The 15,025-nt window shown below is 39.1% G+C and overlaps 1 protein-coding gene across 2 annotated transcripts in view; it reads right to left on the reverse strand.

Moving 5' to 3' along the window:
• Nucleotides 1-15,025, reverse strand: part of ZFPM2 (zinc finger protein, FOG family member 2) — a 313,640-nt gene that overhangs the window by 145,107 nt on the left and 153,508 nt on the right. For both annotated transcript variants that reach the window (XM_085316305.1, XM_085316306.1), the window contains exon 4: nt 10,581-10,699. In XM_085316305.1, coding sequence (XP_085172431.1) covers nt 10,581-10,699 — 119 coding nt within the window. The remainder of the gene's footprint in view (nt 1-10,580; nt 10,700-15,025) is intronic.

Raw genomic sequence — 15,025 nt, forward strand, 5'->3', positions numbered from 1 at the left:
GAGGTTCAAAATACTTAGAAACAAAGTCCTAAGTAAAACTGAAAAAATGCATTGAAAAAGCTATGTTGATTTAAAATGTGATTGTCTGGGGCATGTTAATTCTACTTCAGTAAGCAAGAAAATCTGTGGGAAGGGAGAATATTCAGAAAAAAAAAGAATTACAGGCATTTAGGAAGGGAATGCCAAAGAAATATAGATGCTTACTTTCTTATCTCCCAGCAAGCCCTTGTTATATTTCAATTAGATTTTGAAATTGGAATCCTATACTGATGCAACCAACTGTCTAGCTTGCTGCAATGTCCCGTCTGCCATTTTTACAAAGCCGATGTCTTATTCTGGTCTTTCAAAGCCAATCTTAAAAAGTTTTAGCTAGCCACAGACCTCTTTGGGCAGCCAAAGAGCTGAAGATGGGTGCAAATATTTCACAGACTCACGGTGCCGAAGGAGAGACCACGATCACCTGGTCTGTTTGCTTCCCCCATGCTGAGGTTGAGCTGCGACTAGATCATTCCCATCACATTTGTCCAGCCCGTTCTTAAATCTACCAGTGACAGATTTCATACAGCCTTCTCCAGCAAATCTGTTCCAGCATTTCATGATCATTACCATTAGCAAGATCCTTCTAATATCTAGGGGTCCCTTGCCAATCTCTAAGCCTACTATCGCAGCTTCACGTAACACAACCCATCCTTCCACGAATCCCAGTCACGACCACTTTCTCCTCAACAAGTTGTCCAGTCAGTTCTGTCCCTAAAGCAGTGTTAGCTGTGCAAGGAGGTGGCACTTGTCCCAACATAAGGCAGTGTGGGATGAACACCAGCGATACTGCTCTTGTGAGCAACAGCACACAGCAGCGGGCACCTGCGGGTAACGGAGCTGGTGGCAACTCCTGCTCTGGGAAGCGAAACGGAGGCAAAAATCCTCTACTACAGGTATTACAGGCGAGGTGTACAGGATGAAGATGGTATTTTGGCATGGAGTAGAGGAGATGGTTAGACTGAAGGAATGGAATGAGAAGAGACACAGGAATAATGTAAAATAATTGAACCCGAAAAGACAAGAACTGTGTCTGGAACAAATATAAATAACAAGATCCAACATTTAATAGGTTAAATATAACAACAGCCAAGAGGAAGAAATACTATAAAAGCAAAGAGATATAAAACAAAGATATACTATGAGGTTCACAGTGAAAGAAAAAAATTAGMAAAAGCAGAAGCAGGCCTGCTTCTACAGAAGCAGAAAAGAAGAAACTGGGATATTTTGGATTTACTATTGTTTTCTACTTTACTGCTCTCTTCCCTCTATGCTAATTCGTCCCAGTTTTCTTTCAAAAGTGAGGACAACAGCTTGCAGGAGGGGGGGAGAGGAAAGACTCCTTCCTCACCTCCCCAGCTCTGAGGCACACCTCCCTCAGTTCCTCTAAACTTGTCTTTAATGTCCTCACACATGGCAGAAGTTCCAGTTCTGTCTTTTGAAAAATTTGGTCACTCATCCTACAGATCAGAGACTGTCAAGTGGCACAGAAAGATTTAGGGGGGGAAAAAAAACAACTTTGGGAAATGCTTTTACAAACGATGTATTTATAAATATGTACATAAATTATAATAAATATTAAGGTGCAGGACACATTTATTCCAACAACATTCTCTTCTACACTACACAAATATACATAAAAATTAAATGCCAAAAACAAGATATAAACTACTAATCTATGACAGGGGATATTTTAAATTATAAGACATTTTCTCAGAGTGACAATAATCTACATAAACTACGATGATATCTCAAACACGATATAGTTTATTCTAAATGCATCAGTGGCATTCAGACTGCTATCTGTCCCTAAAAGCACAGAAGAAAAGGAAATTATTTTGTCTATGTTAAACTAGATTATCCCCTAAGCATGTTAAAAGAGCTTAACAGCAAATACTAAAATGTATTACTACAACTATATTTAATATTTGGGACACAAATGTGAAACAGTATCAAGTCTGATGAGGTTCACTCATTTTACCTTATTCGTTTTCAATGAGTAAAATATCAGAACATGCAGAACATCCTGTAAATAGAAGTAATGTTCAGGTAGAGTACTAGTTGGGCAAGTCTCCCTATCATTTCTTCCAGCCTTTCCACCACAGCAGGCGGCCTGGGAATGTGTTAGAGAAGGCAGCGGCGACAAACGACGTCACCTCTTGTGCTTTTCACAGCAGGCACCTAATCATCTCATGAACCTGAGGAGCTACCGCAAGATTAGATTGATGAACTTGTTCTCCAGGCTTGATAACTGAAGCCCTGGACATTTACCAACCTCACTTAGCAGTTAAGGTCTCAGGCAAAGCTGTGCAATGCCCGTATTTTAATGGTGCAAAGCAGATCTGCTGCATCTGGAAAAGGACAAGTTTTGCTACTGGCTGTGTGATGTTACAACATCATTAGCAAAGCTTCTATAGTTGAACTGAGAAGAAAGTTCAGCAAAATGTTAGTATTTCAAAGAAAAACCCAATTTTTAGGACCTAATAACAATATTTTTCCTGTCTAGAATATGTTGTATCTTACGTACTTGTAAATACAATTTATAGATACAAATATTGCAATTTATATATATAAATAAACACACAGAGGGAATACACACTGTAATAACTACATTTAATATAAATATTGAGGGTTTTTTTTTACTACTAGAAATACTCAAAAACAGACCTTCACAGAATACAGTCAATTTGGCTGGTACTGAAACAACTAGAAATACTTCTCATTTCCATCATTCTTGAAAATTTATAGGTATTTCTATTAACAATAATCAGAAACAAAGGGAACCGATGTTTGGAATTTTGATCGTTATGTTTTCTTTAGTGAAGTGAGCAGCAAGAAGCCACTGTCTTCACTGAAACCACAGGTTCCTTCTTTCAGTTGAAGACATTTTCTCATTTGAAAGAAAAAACAGAAAATAATTTCAAACCTAGTCCCACAAGTATTACGGAAAACATTCATTGATGTTTTCATAATCCTACCTCATCTGTGTCTAAATAAYGTACTGATTAAAACACAAGCAGTACTACACTTCCACGCACAACAGCATTATCGTGTTTTCTTTCCTCTAACAACATACATGGAGGCTAACAACTCTTGGGCAGGAATAGCTTTACGTGCACCTGCAGCAAAGAAACCCAGGAGCACCCAAGAGCTTGAAACACACTACTTTCAGATTTTTCTTTCCAAGGGTCAAAGAGATAATATAAGTTTYGATGCCTTTCTTTCAGACTGTCCTAAGTACCAAATTCACGGCTTAACAGAGCAAACACATAGCATGCACCTTCATAGTTTTATGTTCCATTAAAATGATGAGACTAGAGTTTCCCACACTTGTCCTGTCGATGTGTAACTACTGAAAAAAAGTGTTAATATTTTAGAAACAGAATTTTCTCTCAGTTAAAAAAGAGCTGTGGAGTTGTTTAACATTTGGTGAGAAGAAAGCTATTTCAGTAACTACTGAATATTTAAGTCTGACATTTTATAGCTGCTTAGTCTATAATAATACAAATGTTTTGTAAATAAGACAAAATATCTTTATTAAAAGCACGCATTTTTAAAATTTCCTCAGAGAAATCCTTAATGTTTAAACCCTCAGCTTCAACACGCATGTTGTACTCGTGCCTGTTAGGTATTTAAACGTCCTGAGCTACCCGAATGTTCTTAGAAAGAACTAATTCAATTATTTACCACACCCAAAGCCTTTAAGTAAGACCGCATCCTGTTCTAACAGTTGGCTTACAAAATTAGCAAGATCTACAACAATACCAAAATGAGTTGCAGCATCTTGATGCAAAGGTGCAGAGGCGATTCGAGCAGATGGCCGTAGTCCAGCGGTGCGAGCATACGTCGCCAGCGCACCGCTGACGGCAACGATTCGTGCTAACTTTAACACGAGAGTTGACCTGTGTGCCACGCCGGAGCACGCTCTCCTCGGCTCTTCCCCGCAGCCGCCCGCCGAAGAGGCTCGCACTCGGGCCGGCAGCCCGAGCCCCCCGGCGCTCCTCCGCCCAGGCTGCCGGCACCGCTCGCAGCAGCCGCCGCCGGGGGCACCCCGGCGCACACCCCCGCTTCCGCGAGCGCCGCCCCACCGACACGAAGCTGGCCGAAGTGGGGCAGTTCACGGASATTTCTCCCGGGGAATTGATTTGGTTTAAGGAGAATGACTGGTAATATCTATTACTCAATTATGGTACTATTAGAATAAAATCTGCTTAACGGAGATGCTTACGGCAAGTACCAAGAAACCAAATTATTTTTAACAAGTTTTTTAAGTGACCAGTGGTAGTTTTCAGCAAATCACAGATTTGCTGTTTTGATAAACAGGCATGAAAATGAACCATGGGCATACGAATATATAAGAAATATACCTGAAATAAAGGTTAAAACTAACCCTTAAGAAAGGGCTTCAGTCAGGGGAAATCCAAATAGATCCTATGGAAATAACTGCCATTGACCTAATAATAAATTTTGGAAATCATCGATTCAGAAATAAAGAAACTAAAAGGAACAGTGCAATCTCAACCCTGTCTCCCCAAGAACATTTGTTTAAAAAATACACGTRTATGTCCCTCAAATGTTTAATATCGTGAAATTTAGATTATGGTATATTTTTGCAGTATCAATAGCAGTGCACTAATAGAGTTTATAGACATTGCATGATCAATGTGACCCTTTTTGTATGGAACATGTTGTTTTATCACCTACACCTACTCTGGCAATTCTCTCCTCAAGTCTGAGAAAACYACTTTCGTCTTTTTTCAGAATTTGGTGTTTATGCAGATCATTACCACATGTTGTAATATCGGTCACATCTTTTAAATTAACTTTTTTGTATAAATGTAAACAAAAGAACAAAAATAACATTTTTTTTCTTGAGAAAGGAAGTGTCTGAGCTACAATCGCAAAACTTTCTACTATACAAAGGTCTCTACAAAGTTTTTCTGTCTTTTCAGGTGTCCCCTCACCTGCATATCCTTGTGGCACTTCATAAAAGATGAGAGACTGTTTTCAAAGGCCACTATGGATGTGAATTTCTGCATCACACCAACACATCTCAGCTTTTTTAGGTGACTCAGTTTGTGTAAGATGGTCAACACTGGTACTTTCTTGGTGCATCAGTACATCACCATAAGCGTAATACAGTTCGTTAACCAGAAATGCTGTTATATTAAAGTCTCGTAGTATTTGGGACAGAAATCACCATTTCCAAACTACAGTTTTAAACACAAAAAGCCTCACAGTACCAACAGTAAAAAATGAGAAAGAAATCTTCTRTAGTTATTTAAGGTACTCAAAGGCATAAAACTGTTAAAATAAAAATTAGAGTCAAGGCTCATTATTCAAAAAATATTTTTTGGAATTAAATAAGAAAGTGACTACGTTAGTAAGAGCCAAATCTCCCATTTGCAAGTAAATGCCTAAAGATGAAGATACCTTACACATTCCAGCGTTTACCTTAACTCCTAACAGAAATCACTACGTTAGCAGCAAACCACAGAGCACCTAAATGCAGGCTCTCCCGGAGGCTCGCTGAGAGCACCTCCGCCCACAGCGACTACTGAACGCTCACACTGCACCCGCAGAGGTTAGAAGTTGCTGCGTGCTACAGACACGGCTTTTTTGACCTGCAGTGACCAGCCACCGATCACCTTCACTGCCCCCTGGACCTCGGCTCCCCGGCCGGTGCCGGCACGCCCCAGCGAGGCTGCCGGGCCAGGAGAGCGTCCGCGAGGGCAGCTTCGGCSCTCAACCTTCCACATCCCATCAAAGGGTCTCCGCTGTATGCCGTTGCTTGCCTGGCCCAACGCCGCGCACTCCGCTCCCACGGATTCCCTCCACGGCCGTTTTGAATCCTCTTTTCCTTATCAGGCTGATACAGGCCTGCACCCCGCTCTCCTCCCTACGAGAAGGCTACAACAACGCGGGGGCCGGATCCCGCGGCGCACTGTTTTGCTTCACAAAGCCCTGCCATGGGGCACAGATTAACGCCAAAGAACAGATGGCTGCAGCCAAGGGAGAACGTTTTTCGGAATGCCTCCACTTGATTAACGAAGCGATGGCGAGAGCCACTGTTTGACGTTCATCACGGGCTCTGCAGGCTCTGCCACTTCCCTGGAAGCACTGACTGCCGTTGGAAACTGTTCGAAGTATTGTTTTCTTCGAAGGATCTCAGTCCCTCAAAGTTGTAAAAGAATACAAAAAAACCCAGTAGCATAGCTGCATCTGAAGACGGAAAATACTTGTATCTGAGAAAAAGCAAACTAATAGTCTTTTCTTAAATAACCTGTCAGTGACTTGAATTTGGAGCTACTTAGGTAGTTGTACTTATGTAGCACAACTTTTTCTTTTATTAGTTTCCAGGATCAGCCTAGAACAGCCTTCCATTTATCTCATCGTCCTGTTCACATTATAATTGACATTTGTGCAAATCCACTTTCCAGTTAAAGACAGGATTCACCACCCATCAGCTTCAYGCTTAGAAATACATTCCTGTCTTCCTGTAGGTACTAGGAGCTACTTCACTCTCAGAGTGACGCAGCAAAGTGCACAGTTGGGGCTCTCCTGGCAAAACTAGCGATTAAATCACGCTGCCTTCCCTTTAGAACMGAGTTGTCACTAACAGGAGATAGAAGACAACATTGTACAAAGCTCTTAATATGTTCTGTTTGTCGAAACAGCAAGATAATAAAATCTGGAAATATGTAGCTGATGTCTTTTTACTTTAGAACAAGAGAACAACCCCTTATTTTATTACACTTCCAAGGCTTGAAAAGATTATGTCTTTTTCATCTTTCTAAGAAATCTCTTCCATTGTATTTCTCTTGCAGTCCTAGAGAATTAATATAGATTTTTGTCAAATGTAGGCGTGATAGAAATTTTGTTTAACCATTGGTCTCTGAGYACTGTCATGGTTCTACTTTAAAACACTGTCATCATTTTCTTGAGACTATCAACTGCCGTGCTCACAGCAGACATCAAGTGGAAAGAAYTGGAAGGTAATAACCTGTATGTCCAATTGTGCATACAGATACAAATTCCATGCAAGCACCTGACAGAAGAAGAATTTTGTCCATTTGGCAAAATTATGAGGAACAGAACATTAAAGGTATCTAAATATTAGACCTATCTATCCAAATATAACAAAAATATCTAAATAAATATATACATATTTGGATAGTGATTTAAGAACAGGAGTTAAATCGGAGTTAAATGCCTAAGCAATGTTTAAGATCTGAGACTTGCTCTTTGTTTTTGAAAAACAACATTCTTCAGCTTTATGGTGGCTTCATGGAGACTTTTCATCAACAGTAATAGTTGTAATGTAATATGGCAAATTATTTCATAAAGGGTATCGATCACTTTGGAATTCATGAGCACTAGTCAACTAGTAGACGAGAAAATTGAGAACTTTATTAGTCATTGAGCAGTCTTTAACTCAACCATTAGAATTTAAGTCTTCTAAAGTCCTGATATGGACAGTGCTTCACCAAATCTCCTGACAGTGCTGAGGCRCTCCTCATGAAGTCAGCAACAGCCAATTCCCCCACAACTACAAAGAGCACTTATATCAGTTGTTAAAGGTACCCAGCCTTACATTATTCTGAGATGTATATTGGTAATATTCTTCAAGATAGAAATTTGAAAGATCTAAAAAGTATTTGACATCTGACACAGTGACTCAGTTAATTATTGTGCTGCATTAATTAGCTTGCTGAATCTCCTGAGCCAACAGCAATGAGTCTGTATTCAGCACCATAGCACTGCTTGAAACATGAAGAGCTTCAGCAAAAAGCTAGCAAGTAGACCGTACATAGCACTGTAACAGTAACCTGTTATAGTTAGGTAAGTGAATCCTGTGAGGCAGAGTAAGTGTCAAGCCACTGCTAAACTTCAAGTAAAGACAGGTAAGACACTTGTAGCCAGCCACAAATACACTTTACAATAAAGAAACTGATTGCAAAAATTGTGATATCCACTCACCTGAGGTTCACCAAATGTTTTTTCCTCTCCCTACCAAAACTTAAAAGATTTTCTCCAAAGATTATTTGATAACAGCACAATGTTTGAAGTTCTCATTCAGAAATGTACTAAATCAGCTGTCAGCAGCTGATGTGAAACTATGATTAAATCCTAGGGAGGTAAAACTTTACCCAAATGAGCTTTCAAAAACAGATATAAATAACTTAAGCTAACAAACATAGCTCCTCTTATAAACAACAAAGAGCATGTATGCTAGTGAGAAAAGTAATCAAATGTGTCAAGTAAACAGAAAGATCATAAATAAAACAGAACCATTTCAAGAAAAGAAGATAAAAAAAAATGTAGAAGCTGGCACTGGGTTTGTGTTACTTAAACAGTAAATTAAAAGAAATACATGAAAAGGTTTACATTTCTTTACAAAACATTTTAAAAATGTATGATTACAGGAAGCATTTCTGATATTCAGGAAAGAGAAACAGTACTTAGAATCATAGAAAAATTCATGCTGGAAGGGACCTCTGGAGGTCACCGAGGCCAAACTCTTGCTGAAATCAGAGCCAAATTCCAAGTTAGATCCAACTTCGGAGTCAGATCAGATTGCTTAGGATCATACTCTGTGAGTTTTGAATATCTCAAAGGACAGAAATATTTAGGGAGCAGGAGAACATTGATAAGGACGAGAATTCTGTTTACAATTTTTTTTCTGATTTCAAAATGTATTATGCATTTTGCCTACATGAAGCAATGRTGTCTGATAATAATAGCTTCAGTGTTACGAGTCAGTCTCCATCATCTCCCACATTCAAATATTTGCTTTATGTCTTATATACCTGAAGGAGTGGTAGAAGTGGACAGAGCAACAGGGGCAACATATTACGAGCATTTTTCTTTATGTATTATGTGGACAGTGACTAAGGTTTCTATTGCAAGAAGATTGACGAGAGTAATAGTGGTAAAACCTTAGCAAATTATTTCAATTACAGCTAGTTGTAGCAAACAATATTTTATGAAAAACAGTATGTGAGTGCTGATAGACTAAAAACAAAACAGATGATGAAACAGAAATGAAATATAATAGATGGAGAAGAGCAAATGGAGACAGGTTTTCAAACAGTCCCTTCCTTCTTAACAACAGGAGGTTTTGAGCATCCGGCACTTTTGAAAATCCATCCTTTGCTCTGGTAAYTGAATGGGAAATCTGCCCTGGATTGGGAATGTTGAACTCTTGCAAACTTAGACAAGTTTCCATGACATTTTCTGTAGTAACTCATTAGCACATTTAAAATCAAGATTTTAAATGGCTACTGTGTACCCATAAAAATATAGAGCCTCTTTACAACTTCAAGAAGCATAGTTACGGAAAGTAATATGCACACTATCCAGCAAGCTTTTAAAAACTGAATGTCAATTTATAGCCATAGGTTCTCCAGGGAGGAGGCAGAGATCCCAGCTGCCCCGTTCCCGCACCCCGTCCACATCACCCTGGCTCTGATACGTTCAGCTGCTCAGCACTTCCCACCCATGAGCGCTAGCATCGCTTCTGTTCAGGTCCTCCAGTGCTGGGGGGGGGGAGGAATACTCCTGACTTTTCGAAGTTCAACTTCTCACTTTGTATCCGAGTTGTATCTACCCCAAATGTATGTAACAGCTTTCAGTAAAATAGTTCCACAGTTCTTTATGTTAATGAGTTCATGCAACCACAGTTCTTTATGTTAATGAGTTCATGCAAAATCTGGAATATCAAATTGCGATACAGCTGAGAATAAACACTTCTTTGGCAGTACCCTACAGGGCAATGTAAATTCTGGGATTCTCTAAAACTCTTCTGCTACATATGTTTGTTTATTTTTCTATTAAAGAGTTACCTTTATGGATGTTGTCACAAAATTAATCTGAACTATACATAAATAATACTGAAGCTCAGACTTAAAATCAGCACAAACAAAAATGAAATGAAGACCTAGGAACAACATGATTTTCAGTGCACTAAACTGAGATCAGGAAAGCATTACTTATAAGTACTACGGCCCATATACTTTCTGCAATTATAATAAAATAAARAATAATGAATATATTATATAACAGGTGCCTTTCAATATATTTCAAAGTAATTTTAAATTGCTGAAAGATCTTGCTGTGTTCAGTAGCCTTAACATTATGGCAAACTTAATGGACTTTAGTATAAATWAATGCACCTATTTATTTTCTATATCATACATTAATACAAATTAAATTCTCAGCAACTAATGCTAAGAAACTTAYAAAACTGCACTCAAAATCAGGTATTTTATTAAAACCAAAAAGCGGTGGTTTGGCTTAGTAAACAAAGAAGTGACATTTTTCTTCTACATAAATAACTAGTTTAGTATTATTAACCTGTGCTCCAAATAACTTTACGTGGATGGTTGCCACAGCTGAACTGGTCAGAACAGATCCAGACACGACTGTCCGTGAGAGCGAACAACGCCTGTTTCGAAATGCTCTGTTTGAGCAATAACCCAGGCTATTCCCTGCAGAATGACACACAACGTAACGAAGCCAAGCGTCGCCGAGCGCCTACATACCAAGGTGTTATTATTCAGGTCCATCTTCCCAGCGAAAGGCCCCCACGTTGTTCCAACCGGGAGCTGCTGCCGGCTCTGAATCTTGCGCTCGCCGTCTTTCTGGAACATCTCCAACTCTCCTGCAAACAAAGAAAACAAGCAATGTTTAGAGGACTTGCACTTGTGCCTTGACAACAAGCACCTCTGCCTTTGTGCTTGCTTTACGTGCACAATGTTCTGCGGACGCGTATAATGAGAATTAATTTTGCGTGCCTGAAAAACAACTGATCTTGTTATCCTGCAAAAGAAAAACAAACCTTTTYCCTTATAATTATATTCGTAGGTGGTGGAGAAAGTCCCGCTCCTTTCTTGCATTTTTTCACACACATTATAGTTCGAAGGAATTTTTTATTGTAAATCATCGGGAATGAGTGAGAATAGTGGTTTCACAAAAGTTCTTAAGAAATGCTGAGGAGGGGGAAGGTGACAGATGAAAAAGAGAAACTGGAACAGTACGCACACCTGGTGCATTAACCTCCTTGATGCATTTTTGCTGTCACAAAGACCACATTCTGAAGCATTCAGCTACTAAAAATTTTAGAGACATACTTTTTTTTTGCATTTATAGCAATATAAATCCAGAGTGACTACACTGATGTTGGAGGAGCTACTAGATACATTTACTAGAATTTGAAAAAGATGTTTTGAACCAAATGAACTTTTACAGCAATAATAGTTTAGAATTAGATTCAAAATAATGTAATTCGTTATATTAAGGTTTTAACACCGAATGTTTAAAAATGATAGGCAGTATAGAGAGTGATAATTTCTTTTTCCCTCTCTGAAGTGGCTTTGTGTGAGCTAATTTTTATTTTTTAAGTGAACTTTATTTTTGAAAGTAGCAACAACAACATTAACATTTAAAGTGTTAGCTTAACTTACTATTAACTTTCCCGTTCTTTTCCAGGAAACGAGAAATACAAACAAGCAATTGTTCATTGCCTTAGAAGGAAAAACAAAGTTCTACCACCTGTCTCCCAATATTTTTATTTTAGTTTATTTAAGAAAAAACCTCTGACAACTCTTCTTTGCAAAGTAGTCTCTTCAACAGTCTATTTTTCTGTGAATAAATTTTTCAGGTACAAATGTAGCAACAGTTATGTTCATATACAAAATTTCTAACATTTTAGAAAAAGCAATGCAAATAAATTTTGTCTTCAAATTTTAAGGAGGGGAAGATGGGGGACTGATCTCTGTTTCTCTTATTAGACAMTGAATCAATTTTTATGTGCTGTCATTCTTCCAGGCTTTGGCCTTGCAAGGTAGGTGTTCAGGCTGAAAATCTGGTTTTGTTGCAGTGTGTAACGGAGCTGATGCAGATTTCACTGCAGCCATGGTCTCACCCTACCTGTTTTCCACATACGGTCTTCTTCCACTGCGATATCAATCAGATGAAAACAGTAATTCCTGCCCTTTGCCTCAGTACGTCCCTTCTCAACAACTCTACCCCAAATCAGCCCCGTGCTTCCGCACAAACAGCGCAAAGTCCAACTAGGCAATAAGTAAACTCGTCCCAGATTTAGAACTGGCAATTGCGGAGAGATCGACCTTGGCCRGAGGAAGTGAGTAACTCCTGCTGGCTCGCAAGCAGCCTCCACATACTTCCCCAAACCAACCATTCCCACGAACGCCTGCATGTGCGCTGCAGTCGCACGGGGAAGGTTTTCCTCGTCCTTAGGAGTTAATCTTGACCATTTTCCAAAGAGAAGATTTGGCTCCAGCTTCCATTTTCAAGCAAAGAAATCTGAATTTCACCTCCGAGCATTGCAGATTACAAAACGATTTACAACGGTTCACCAGATCCCTTTTGCAAACTGGGATGTCAAATGTTCTGTGAAATAGAGCTGCACCAGTTCACAAAAGCTTGTATATGTTTGTGGGTGAATTCTCATCATGATGGTGCTATGGTATTTTAAAAGGCACTACATAAACAGGAAAGGCTATAGATTAATTATATATAATTCATATGTGGTATACATGTGTGCATAAATATGTGTGTGTGTGTGTGTGTGTGTGTGTGTGTGTGTGAGTAAAACATGTATTTTCCTCCTCTCACAAGCATGTTGTCACAAATTGAATTAATTTAAAAAAATCTTTTTATATGTTAATTATAGAAGACAGGAATCATTCCTGTATTGCAAGGCAACATGTTGATCACTTACATACACTGCAGCATTTTCTCCCTACATAAAGATGAAAACTGTAGCATTTGCTTGCTTTTACACACTAAAAAACAGCCATGTCTATGGACATGTCACATTTAACTGATACCAGAGGAATCATGAGAATCTTTGAAAACCCTTTTAAAAAATAATTCAGCCTCCCTTTCTGCCACTGACATTTTTCATTTGAAAAGGGTTCAGACTCAGTCAAACAGTGACTCCTTATCTGTACCTGTGGATTTACAAGCAGGCCTGTCTTTTAATGGATTAAGAATGACAAACTTAGGGCAGATCATCCAGTGATATCCAAAAACCTACCTAAGTTTTAAGGTACACATCATCATATTTTATATTTTAAATAAGATTCGCAATATTAACCTTATCTTTAAAGATGAGTTAGCAAAGATAAGTTTAGGCTTGAGGCAGACATTAAAACAAGCAATCATTTTCCCAAACTGTATTTTTTTGCTTTTAATTGTAAATTGAGTAAGTTAATGTGGATTCATTTCTTTTATTCTTTCTTATTACAGTTGCAATTTGTAATTTGGGCTATCTATTTACATATATATATATATATAAAAATATACTGAAATGTACTCCAGATGGAGTAACATTATGCTGGATTGTACTGAAACCGTTGTAATTTTGCCCTCTGAGAACATCGTAACAGAGGGTAGCAGATTACAGGGTTACAAGACACTTTGCATCACAAACTTTTTTTCCTGTGATCCTAATTTTCCAGAAACGGTAAATCCATGGCCATCTTTGTCAGGAGCGGTTTTAAAGCTATGGGCTATACAAGTGTTAAGAGTTGGGAAAGACAACCTGCCCATGTGTTTTAGCAAACGAATACGCTTTAGCTATGATTGTACAAGGTGCAGCGTGTTACAATTTAACTCTTGACAGAAGTATTTTTCTCGTTTGAAATCTTTGTTTGTTTAGGGGAAACAAATTACCACTAAGAGAGCTGTATTAAAAAAAAAAAAAAAAGAAGAAGAAGAAGAAGAAAAACACTACAAAGCAAGGTCTACGAAATTTTTTTTTAACCAGAGCCTGAGTCTTTACCCCTTTTGTAAAATCACTGGATACGTTCCTTTGTCTGCCCTAAGCAGAGGAAAGCCGGGGCTGGTACAAAGGTTTGCAGAAGAAAGATTACAAATGTCACTGTTAAAAATCCTCCTCCGACCACAGAGCAGGAGTCTCCAACTTCACTGCACTCATTTACAACATTTTGCTCCTCGGGAATTTTAGGTTTGGCAAATGATACGGAAACGATGGCAGCCGATGGGCCCAATGGAAAGAACGGGGCTCCGCTGCGCTYAGGATTTGGCCTCCTGTGTGCAGAGGGCTTTTAAACAGGGCAAGCGGCAAGCGCCACACCTGAGCCCCACAGCAGCTTGTTTGCTTTGGGAAGAGATCCTCTCCCAGTGGCTGTGGCGTTGTAATTACAGACATGTGAAAAGCGGYCGGGAAGGCCAGGAGGAGTACTACGGCCCCCTCAGTCTCAGAAGCAGTTCAGATACAAGTCGGAAGGGCTCTGTAGCTAGTGTCCTCTGCACCTCTGCTCAGCACCTTCTTCACACACTACCTGACATACATCGGGGAAGGGATGAGCAGCGGCGGTTTTACTGCCGTATCACCACTAACAGTAAAAGGTGTAAAGACTCAACTGGCACTGATTTTTCATAGGTGTCTGTCCATGGAGACTCCAAAGACTGGAGGAAAACGAAGCCAGATAAAGGACGGAAGACTGCTACAGCTTYGTAACTCAGTGCTCCAGCCCAAAAGCGAGCAGAAAATTCTGTGCTGAACACAGCAGTTTCTCGTGATCGTATTTGCAGCAGACCACCTCAATACAGAACACCAGATCTTTCACTTAATAGTAAATTTAAACACATGGAATTCATAGACACCCCTGGAATGAAGTATGTGATATACTTCATGATTCCTACGGCAAAGTCAGAGAGGCAGTTACATTCTGCTGCCTTCATCCCAGATCCCTCATCTGCCTCTTCTACTGAGAGGTACAGCAACAGCAAAACAGAAGTAGCACTGGGAAATACAAGTACAAAGGAAGCAATGCCCTGACTTTAAGGTTTGCAAAGTYGGGTAAAAAAAATTGAATTAATAGACATTCTTTTTAGTGATATTTACCTCAGTTTTCCTCGCTACCAAGTAAATATTTTTTTTTTCAGCTTGTTCTTCAGGAACACTTATTTCCAGCTTACTGAGTAAGTTTATACA

This window comes from Rhea americana, unplaced genomic scaffold (genome assembly GCF_003343005.1).
Source record: "Rhea americana isolate MKP2758 unplaced genomic scaffold, rheAme1 scaffold_46, whole genome shotgun sequence".
In the NCBI taxonomy this organism is placed as follows: Eukaryota; Metazoa; Chordata; class Aves; order Rheiformes; family Rheidae; genus Rhea; species Rhea americana.